The 11,132-nt window shown below is 38.6% G+C and overlaps 1 protein-coding gene across 2 annotated transcripts in view; it reads right to left on the bottom strand.

Moving 5' to 3' along the window:
• LOC109100017 (glypican-6-like) overlaps positions 1-10,525 on the bottom strand; it is a 10,720-nt gene extending 195 nt beyond the window's left edge. The window contains exons 1-12 of one of the 2 annotated variants that reach the window (XM_042770508.1): positions 10,396-10,525; positions 10,201-10,330; positions 9,644-9,802; positions 8,250-8,384; positions 7,999-8,174; positions 5,973-6,053; positions 4,491-4,656; positions 4,257-4,387; positions 3,083-3,226; positions 2,485-2,621; positions 2,231-2,403; positions 1-1,084 (exon numbers count right to left, since the gene is read on the bottom strand). The exon at positions 1-1,084 is cut by the window's left edge and continues 195 nt beyond it. In XM_042770508.1, the coding sequence (XP_042626442.1) occupies positions 798-1,084; positions 2,231-2,403; positions 2,485-2,621; positions 3,083-3,226; positions 4,257-4,387; positions 4,491-4,656; positions 5,973-6,053; positions 7,999-8,174; positions 8,250-8,384; positions 9,644-9,802; positions 10,201-10,330 (1,719 nt within the window). In that variant the 5' untranslated portion in view covers positions 10,396-10,525 and the 3' untranslated portion in view covers positions 1-797. Of the gene's footprint in view, positions 1,085-2,230; positions 2,404-2,484; positions 2,622-3,082; positions 3,227-4,256; positions 4,388-4,490; positions 4,657-5,972; positions 6,054-7,998; positions 8,175-8,249; positions 8,385-9,643; positions 9,803-10,200 lie in introns of both variants that reach the window. The other variant, XM_042770507.1, reaches the window with a different exon arrangement.
• Between the last annotated feature and the right edge of the window lie 607 nt (positions 10,526-11,132).

Below are 11,132 nucleotides of genomic sequence, written 5' to 3'. Positions count from 1 at the left end.
TATAATAGCAAAAATTCAAAGCTAATAATAAGACTGTGTATCATGATGTTTTATGCAGTAGAACTTACAGTCGCTCTCGGCAGAAACCTAGCTGGCAATGTTCAAAAACCACTTTTTTTTCAGCAAATTATTAAACTATCTTTTAAATAATTAAACACTTTTGCCATGGTTAAAAGTAGGCTACAAACTTAAAAGTACACACTTTTTCAGGATTTGAGGGGGAAATAATACTGTATGTAGGTCAAGGCTACTACTGTATGAACCAAAGCAACTCTCCAAAAACATCAGTACATCTGGAAGAACCATTTTAATCATTCGTTTTAGCATAACGCTACTGCTAATCTACGTAAAACCTAAAAAAAAAAATCACTTGTGTGCTTACACATACACTTACATTACACTCACACACACTGAACATAAGGCAAAATAAATAAATAAATCAATATCATCAACAATTGAAATTAAATTCAAATTGATAAATTTCAACATTCAACAGTACTGTACATTCAATATAATACAAACATCATAATAGGAAGAAATACAAATCAGTCAACAGATCAAACTAATGCTCCTCATGATTACAGGAACGGTGTTGAATCAGTCTGAACGGTTCGATTGTACGAGATCAGCTGACCACACTCCGCAAACCAATCAGAGAGAACTACAGAACTCACAGTATTGATTTTTGAAAATGGACAAATCTAAAAAAGAAATGTTCTACGGGATGTTCACGTGCGGCGGTGCGGATCTGCTGCTGGTGTCTGTGCTCATTCAGGCAGGTGGGAGTTTGATCTTCATTAAAGGCCACGAGATGAAGAGAGTGAAAAACAGACAGTAAGAAGGAGAAGAAGCGGCAGCAGAGGAGGGAAGAGTCTTCCAGCATCCGATTGGGCTCGTCCATTCAACCTGTTCCTTTTATTGCTGGGCGTGTCGCGGGGGCGGAGCCCGTTCCGGGGCCGGGGTGACTTATCAACTGGGAGAGTGTTGCGAGGTGGAGAGAACGAGCCGTAAGCCGGCCAATCATCACTGAACCGCTCACCCGCTTCAGCTCCGACTCCAGAGCCACTGCCAGCCTCCACATCACCTAAACACACACACACACACATTTATCACATCTGTTACAGGGGGAACTTTGCATTCTCCTCTGTTTTTTGTATTACAGTTTCAATAATGTGGGTAACTAACCAAAATAAGATCTGATAATAGAAAGACACTCATTGCTGTTGCTTCTTTAGGAAGATTCCCACAGAAAGAGATGTTAAAATAAATTAGAAGTTTGTCACCAACCCAAAAACAGACCTGAGTGAGAATTTAGAAAGAAAATGAGAGAATAATTCACAGGATATTGATCAGAAATGTAGGTAAGCAAAACCCAAATGCGTGTTGTCAGTTTCACAATAACTGAAATTTGATATACAAAAATTTGCAATCTTTTACAAGCAGAAAAAAATGATAACGTGATAATGAGTGTTTGATGATTAGCATAATTAACATCCAGATGGCAAATCTACACACATGCTGACATACAGTTGTTTTGGAATGAGCTTGATTTCTGCCTGGATCAGTGTCATTTTACTTTCAATAAAATACTATTATAGTTCTTATTCATATTTTGAATTAGTTTTTAATTTTTTTCCTTTTAATTTCAGTTAAATGCCTAGTATTTTTGTTGTATATGTCTGTAATTTTTCTTAGTTTTTTTTATGTCTGTATAGGTTGTATTAATTTTTTATTTCAGTTTTATTTTTAGTTGTTTTTGTACATTGTTACATTAAACAAAAATGTGAAATGTTGCCTTGGCAAATGACTAAAACTAAAGAATTTTTTTTTATATTTCAGTTTTATTTTAACTGATGTCAGTTATGTACAAAAATAAATAGTAAGCTCTAGATGACATGTATTTAAATTATTATTTTAATATTTTTCTTTTAATGTTTACTTTTAATGTTAATAATGCTTTTGTACAAAAATATATAAGAATTGTCAAATATTTTCAAAAATAATTTTCAACCCTAGTTTTAACTGCACAAAGACCTTTTATGTGTTCAAGGAAAATCTGATTTACTGTGCACTAGAATATGATAGAAAACCCTACTGATCTACTACATTCATTATAACATTTATGAGCAAGTGTCTAAACTGCATGTGCACACTTCAGATAATGATGACGTCTTAACGTTGTTTCTTTCTGAACAGACAGACACAGAGATAAAAGCACGGAGACACTCACTGTCGATGAGATCCGCGTCTCGTCCGTTCAGAGCATGTTTCAGTCTGTTTACAGCCACTCGCAGCTCCATGATTAACTGCCGTGTTTTGACGTCTGGCCGGGCAACATCCACCTCCATCTCTGGGTTATTAATCTGATTCACCAAACCATCCGCAGTAACAGGCGGCAGGTATCTACAAAACACACACACACATGTAAACGTGACTCGTCCCACATGCTTCAGCCTTCAGGAGTGTCAGGATCCGGTCTCACACCTGCCGCGTGTCTGTCCGTTCCAGCAGCGATCCTCATTGGTCACGTCAGCTGCCTTGTGTTCATCATTACAGATAGTGTGAGGCAGTGCTACCCAGAATCCTCTCATGGGCCGGAGACGCTCCTGCAGCTCCTCCACCTGATCACAGCCATCCATCAGTTATCATTATCAACACCACACTGGCCAACATTCAGTTCAGTGAAATTACACATGAGAAAAATATCCATCAAATAAATATGTATGATTCATCTTACTGTTGAAAAGTTAGCCAGTACACGGAAAAAAGTACCTTCCTTCATCATAAGTGCCTTCACATTATTTATTCATATACACATACATATATGCTAAAATAATGCTAGAAACACTAGTGTAACTTTTTTTATGTTTTAAATTTTTCTGAACAATTTAACGCAACATGGAAAGAAATTTGAGAGATTCAGACTCATGCTTTGATGAAGCATTTGCTGTTTTTGTACATTTATTTGACTGCACCATGTTTTGAAATGTTTGATCCCTCACAACAAAATGTCACGATGATTTTTGTTCAGTGCCTTGCAGATTTTCCCAGTGGTTGGGTTTGGTTTGGCGATGCTTCTCACCAGTCGGTCCAGGTTTGTTCCCGATGCCGTGGTGGGTTTGTCCTCAGCGCTGTAGGTCCTGAAGGCTCTTTTGCCATCTCTCTCTCTGGACGAGCGTTTGTTTCTGGCTGGAGTTGGCCGAGGGATCCCACAGCCCTGAAAGACCTGAAACCAACACAAGCACACAAAAACAGCATTTTAGCTCAAAGCATAACCAGTCTCATGGAAAGATTCATATCTGTCCTGTAGAAATGCTTTAACACACACAGTCCAGCTGCATTCAACATCATTGCAACTCTCTTCTCAAGGTGGACATGCTTCAGAAAAAAATAATGACATCTGTTGATCATTTCTTCAAATAATCAGATAAAAATGAATTTAAAACAGTCACTTTGTCATGACCGGTGTAGACATACTGCTACATTTAAACACAGTTATACTGTATGTTGTTATCCCTTACAGTTAACTAGAAAAATAACACATTACTTGTAAATTTACAAGAAAATATGTGTTACCTTTTTAAATAAATAACACAAGTGACTTTGTTTTCCTGTTTCTTGACTGACAGCTCCGGTGTTGAGAGAATCAGGAGCGAGTGCAGAGACAGAGAGCTTCCTTCGGCCTGAGCCTTATTCATTTCAATTTTGGTGTGAAAGAGCCTTTACAGTTGCCAAAAATATAACTTTGGTTTTTTTTTATTATTAACAAATACATAAGCAAGCCCAGCTCAGGTGAAAAAAAATAAAGCTATGTAATGTATTATTTTACAAAAAAAAAGTAATGCTATTAGTTACTTTTAAAAGTAACTTTCCCCAACACTGGTTTTACTTTCATAAATTACCATTACTAGCAATACATGTAGAATTTTAAACTATCCAACAACTAATATTTCATCAGTTTTTATTTTTGTTTAGCACTAATTGTGCTCCGTCTGTCTGACATGCTTTCAGTAAAGTGAAACGAGAGTCACATGCAACATACAAATACTTTTGTACAATTCTGACAATTACTTTAAATGTAAATTTGTGCTGAAGAAAACACATCTCAAGTGAGCTTAAGCACCTGTTTGAATATGGTCTGTGATGTGCATGTAAATGCTCATTTCTGTAAAATAAAGCTCTGCTGCAAGCTTTTCTCCCATTTTGTTCAAACTGAACACATCACTGTGTGTCTGGGCATGTTATGAATGTTTTACCTTTGCAGAGATGCTAATGCTGTTCTCCTGCATGTACATGATGCCTTCAGACACCTTCACTGCAATGGAGTCTGCGGCCAACTCAAAATGAAACGGCCCGCTGAGTTTCTCCACCACCGCCATCAGTGCGTCTGTGGGTTAATCAGATTCACGCTGAAAAACTGACATCACACTTCACTTTCACACATAAAGGAACTGGCAATTCTCTCATCATTGATGGTTCTTCTTTCTCACCGATGAAGTTGTTCCATTCAGAGTCTAAGTCGGCCTGATTGGCCAGACAGCCTTTCATGACGTTCAGGCACAGCGAATGACAGGGCTTGAGGAAAGGAAGTCCACGACACAGTGGACAAAACCACTGCCGCATTAACGCCCGAACACACTCGGATCCTACCGTCAGCTAGAGACACACACACACACAAATGAAGAAGAAGAGCTCGATTAACAAACTCATTCACAACATGACACATGTACAAGAGAATATACACACATAATCACATCTAAAATCATTTCTCCATTATATTTGATGGGATAGAATAGTCCTGGAGGGCCACTGACCTGCAGAGTTCAGCTCCAACCCCAATAAAACACACCTGAAGCAGCTAATCAAGCTCTTACTAAACATACTAGAAACTTCCAGTCAGGTGTGGCCCTCCAGGACCCCTGGTTTAGAATGAATGGGATTGACATTTTGTGTGTAAATATTAAATAAATTGCTTAGTCAAGTCAAGTCTCACTTTATGTCTACAGCATTTTATACAATAGCAGCTTCATAGAGATCAGCAAGAATTCAAATCAATCATGGAAACTCAATTCAGTTCAAGAGCAAACTTTTAACTGCACTGATCTCAATAAGGACTGTATTGTGAAAGTGAAGTGAAAGTCGTGACATTTGCCAAGTATGGTAACCCATACTCAGAATTGGTGCTCTGCATTTAACCCATCCAAGTGCACACACACAGCAGTGAGAAGTGAACACACCGTGAACACACACCCGGAGCAGTGGGCAGCTATATCCAGCGCCCGGGGAGCAACTGGGGGTTCAGTGCCTTGCTCAAGTGCACCTCAGTCATGAGTATTGAGGGTGGAAGAGAGCGCTGTCCATTCACTCCCTCCCACCTACAACTCCTGCCAGCACCGAGACTCGAACCTGCGACCTTCGGGTTACAAACATTTGCTCTCTCTAACTCTATAAGCCGCTCCACTGTGAACATACAGAGCTGAATAAAACACTGCAGGATGTGAAGAAAACAGGAAGGGTTTGTCTGAACTCAACTGGTTTTGCAAGAGAACGCAAAAGATTTGAAAATAATTTTTTCAACCCACCACCATGTCCCTTTAGGAAAAGCTCCCTACAAATGAACATCAAAAATAATACCAATGTAAAAATTGTTGTCATGCCAATAAAACGCCTGAAAACGCCCGGTCAGTCACCTGCTTCTGAAACTCACTCACCCAGTGACCACTTACCAGTTTCTGCCCGGCTCTGCTTTCACCTGAACAAAATCCAATTGGTTCATTTGTCAAACCAGTCAAAATCAGAGCAGTTCTCCACTTGAATCACACAAAACCGAACGCCACAGTGATGGCTCTGTAATGGTGTTGTGATGTTGCAGTTGTGAGAAGCAGGTGCAGCACTGCTCAGATCTTTTGTGATCAGTTATTTGATTTATTTATTTATTATTAATGCACAAGTAGTGAGTCATATATACGCACCTTTGTGGCCTTGTTCACTATGTCTCTTCCGGCAGCCAAACTCTGAACCAACGTCCGCGCCGCTGTTAGCGCTCGTGACACCTGCCAATCACAACAAAGAGAGATGATGATGATGATGATATTGATTGTAGTAATGATGAGACATAAAGCATAAAGTTTTAAAAACTGCTTTAATTCTATGAGAATAGTGAGTTCACCTCATAAAAATATTAATGACACAGAGAAACATTTTCTTTGGAATAATTTTCAGTGCGATTTTTTTTTTTCTTTGACTAAAGCTTAATAGTGACAGTGCTGCCTTTTGTAGAACTGCTCACAGCTGAACTAAACTCGCTTCAAAATTTGACAAAATGATTAAGGATAGAACCTTTATCAGCCAATCAGAATCCATCCGTCTTTAAAAAGCTTGAGCATTTAAAGTGGCGGACAACAAAATTATTGTACTAAACAGAAAGTTATTGCTCTTGATGTGGACACTAATAAAGTTATCATTATAGTTATTAATTTGGTATCAAAAGGTCTAAAGTTGAAAGGGATGATTTCCAATCCCCTCCTCTTTTATTATAAAATGAATATGTAATAATAGTTTTCTTAAAAGCAGTGTATCTGTTCTGGTAATCATGTTACAGGAGTCAGGAATACAGTAACAGTGTTTACTCATTTAGCCTGGCTTCCAGAGAATAAATATGTATTTGTTTTGTAAGAATTCATTTGTATCATTATATAATCAAATGTTATATTTTATACAATAAAAGGAGTTTGAACTTTGTTCTTATATATTTTATGTGGTTCTCTGATTATACACATATGAGACATGTGAAGACCAACGCACCACATGCATCCACTAACTTTAACTCCAATGACATATACTTAATGTTTAAGATTCTTTTTAGAGTTTATAGCACCATTAATGGTATATGGTGTCTCCCAAGGTTTTTTCTCCATTTCTGTCACTGATGGAGTTTTGGTTTCTTTGTCTTGTTTAGTTGGAGACGCTTGACTGATTGCACAGACACTATTGAAGAGAGCTGAACTGGATGATCACTGAATCATCAATGAACTGACTTTAGCTTGCATTATTGACTAATTATTTTCCTGTTTGACACTGACACAGGTGCTTTGACACAATCAGTATTGTATAAAGCGCTTTACGAATAAAGATGACTTGACTTGACTTTCAACAGTTGGTTACAAATGGACCTTAGAGTCTCCAAGACACTGTCTTTAAAGGGTTAGTTCACCCAAAAATGGAAATTTTCTTTCCAAACCCATAAGACCTTCATTAATCTTCTGAACACAAATTAAGATATTTTTTGGTGAAATCCAAGAGCTTTCTGACCCTGCATGAGGGTGAGTGAGTATGAGTGTGTTTTTGGTTGATGTTTGTTTTTTGGGTTGTATGAGGGTTTGTATTTTGCTAGAATTATCTGTACTGTTTAACTATCAGAACCTGTAGAAACATAAAGTAAGTGGCTGGTGAACTGGGAGGAAGAATAAAGACATCAGTATGACCATACGTGCTAGCGTTTCTGTAATCTAAGTTAGTTGGAGGCTGGCTCTGAAAGCACATTTGAATTTAGCAGTTGATCACGTCATTACTCTTTTTCTGCAGCACATGCAGCACCCCTACTTCCCACTTTGGAAGTGTGGAGAACTCTGTCTTCAGTAAACTCTCTGTCAGACCGACTGAACTTTAAATTGACTCCTGATCTTCATTAAGCATATCAGTGTCTCTCTGTGGGGCAACTTTTTAACTGTAATTCCCCTACAAAGTCAACCTGACATATCAGTGTCTCTCTTTTTTCACTTTCCAGTGTCATCAGAATCCAACAGTATTTCATATTTTGGAATTAGAACAACAACAACACATGATTTAGTGAATGACAGATTAGAGAATGTGTCGTCATATGCACATCTGCTCTTTGAATAAGATTTTTATAACAAGAAATCTTTTTTTTTTTTTTTTTTACACATTTCTCTGTCTTGGTCATACAATAAAAAACACACGCATGTAATAATAAGTTACCTGAATGTGCAGTTTATGTGGAACGTCTCCAAACGGCCGCAGCTGCTCAGCGTGTTTGCTGACACACTCCAGATAGTCCTCGCTGAACTGATACTGAGGGTTAACCAGAGCGAACACGCGCTCCACTAGTCCTGCCCAGAAATCAGAGAGCACCTCGGCCACACTCACTCTGCCCCCTGCACGCACACACACACACACACTTCAGCGGATCATCCAGAATCACACAGGCAACACTCCGCAAACACACTGACCCGTGTAGTAGCGCCGCAGGTCTGAGAACAGCTGTTGGAAGATGGGAGCGTTCTGCGTGTACAGATGACCGTACGTCTGCGTGAACATCTGATTCATGGATTTCTCTGCCACATCCATCAGCTCCCGGAAAAACTCTGACAGCACAGGGACAGAAGCCAGAGAAGAAGATCATTTTCATTCATTCGCAAAAAAACTCCAGGCCACCGTAGCCTTGACAAGTGAATTTAAAGCAATTTAACAGATTAGATTTTTTTTACATTACTAAAATCAATATCATAAATAGTGCATATGTCTAGCAGAGCAGATGTGAGGGGGGTGAACTTCACATACTGGATGAAAAGCATTATAATGCATTATAATTCTACCAAATCCTTGATAAATGGTGTACTACATAACGTCTGTAAGATTGTACATTTTACATCTTAGTCTGTACATTTTAATATAATAAACAGTAATAGCTAGTATTAGTTAGATGCCAGATATAGTATGTATTTTTTTAAGTTATGACGCAAATCAATTTTTAAGTTATAACTTCAAGGCTAATTTACTTGAGGTTTTGACTAAATGTTTTATTGAATGTTTATAATGAGTCTATTTAAAAATACTTATGAGTTTAAAATAATACATTATATAAAAATGTTGAACTTCACATACATTTTAACAGTCACTGGTCTCCACCTACTGCCACAATGTAACATATACAATCTTTATTTGAAGTGTAACATTGGTTCCAAATGTCAATGACTCATTTTGATCATGGCTCTACCCTGACTATACACTTTTATCCCAATACTTTTGTTATTATTTAATATTAGCAACACTACTGTGTAGACTGTTTGTGAGCCTGGTGTCTCCCAAGGTTTTTTCTCCATTTCTGTCACTGATGGAGTTTTGGTTTCTTTGTCTTGTTTAGTTGGAGACGCTTGACTGATTGCACAGACACTATTGAAGAGAGCTGAACTGGATGATGACATCACTGAATCATCAATGAACTGACTCTAGCTGGAAAATGACTCTGTTATTGTTTTCTTTGTTTATTGACAAACTATTTTCCTGTTTGACTCTGTGAAGCTGCTTTGACAAACAGTATTGTATAAAGCACTATACAAATAAAGGAGACTTGACATTGGCACAGTGGAATCATCGTCATTGCATATGTTTGAATCAAGATCATGTTCTTTTAATGATTAATCCATGCATACTGTACATACGAGCCTAGCCTATGTATTTTTGTGTCATATTTGTACCCAAGTGCCAGTGAGAGTAAAATGCAACTGTCTGAATCAGATGATACTGTTGTGTCTGTCTCAGGGGAGCTGAATGAAGGGTGCTTCATGGGTGTAAAGATGTTTACAGCGCAGTCAGTCATTTATGCTCTCAATCAGGTCCTTACCATCAAATTTGCGGTGTCTCTGGGTGAAGGTGGTGAGCAGGAACTGGCTGGTGTCGTGGACCGCAGACAGGAAGTCAGCTTCGCTCTGGCTTACAAGCGTGTCCTCCATCAGACTGGAACAGCAGGTGTAATCACGAGGACACAGACGCAGGTGCTCACCTGCCGATCACAGCACACACACACACACACAAACACAGGGATCACACACATCATTGCACAAATACTATTTTAATATATCTATATGCAGATGTATATCTAATATTACGTATAGCCTATCTAAATGATCAGAACACAGGGAAATTAAACCAAACAAAAGTCACACTTTCCACTGTGATCTGTTTACACTTTATAACATTATTTAGCTCATTAATTCATTCATTTCCACCATTTCATTCACTTACACATTGTGTATATTTCTATATTGACTATTTCTGGACTGTAGGCAGTAAAAATGTACGTAAACAGACAGATGACAGACGGATCCAGCTTCAGTTAAAGCTCCAGCAAAAGCAGGCAAAGATCACATCCTCCACACGGGCTCAGAGGGGCGATCTTACCGCTGATGTGTGTGTGTGGAGCGGTGCTGAGCTCGTGCTTCTCTCCGTACACCCGGCGAGACTCTCCGCAGCTCCGCGCTCCGCCCGCGGCGCCCCACAGCGCGATCACGCACACCAACACCTTCATCATCTTCACAAACACCAAGTCAGTAAAAAGTGGACACTAAATCTGATTAAACACGACACAGCTCGAACCTGCTGCGTCTCAGCGGAGCCGCGTCTCTCTTTGTCCCGGGATGATCGTGCACGCGCGCTCAAACACACACACACACACACACACACACACACAGACAGAGAGAGAGCGCGTATCTGAACAAAAGAAACACACACACCTTTTCTCGTTGTTGGCTTTTTAACAGCACAAGCCTTTTATTCAGCCAGATCACAATATAATTCTAAGGGTTTAAAGATGAATTAATATGCTTTTATTCCTAAAAATCAAGAATGTAAACAATTATTTTTATTAGAAATTATTCATCAAAGAAATCAGGGGCGTCAAGCATTTAACCACAATAGCGCTGTAAACTGATGCATTGATTTTATTTTTCCTTTTTTTATTCGAAATATTGCCAAACTTGTTATCCATATCATGAAATATCCAATTTTCAAGTATTTGCAAGTAAATTAATTTACTAATTTAAGCACCTTTATTGATCATATTAGTTGATGGCGCCGTTGAAACATGTAACAGCATGTTACCTGCTGAAAAACCCTGCTGAAAGAAACAGCATATGCTGGTTAGGTATGTTTTGACGCTGGGATGCTGGTTTTTGTTGGTCCTTTGCTGGTTTATGCTGGTCCTTTGCCAGCACATGACCAGCATAAACCATCATCCCAGTGTAAAAACATACCTAACCAGCATATGCTGTTTTTTCAACAGAGAATTAATCAATTTTTCCTCAAAGACAGAAAGAATAGAGTAAACTTCATTC

The sequence above is a fragment of the Cyprinus carpio genome, chromosome A14 (assembly GCF_018340385.1).
Source record: "Cyprinus carpio isolate SPL01 chromosome A14, ASM1834038v1, whole genome shotgun sequence".
Taxonomy (NCBI): domain Eukaryota; kingdom Metazoa; phylum Chordata; class Actinopteri; order Cypriniformes; family Cyprinidae; genus Cyprinus; species Cyprinus carpio.
Note: the sequence above shows the minus strand (reverse complement) of the source record. Positions and strands in the feature narration are given on the sequence as shown.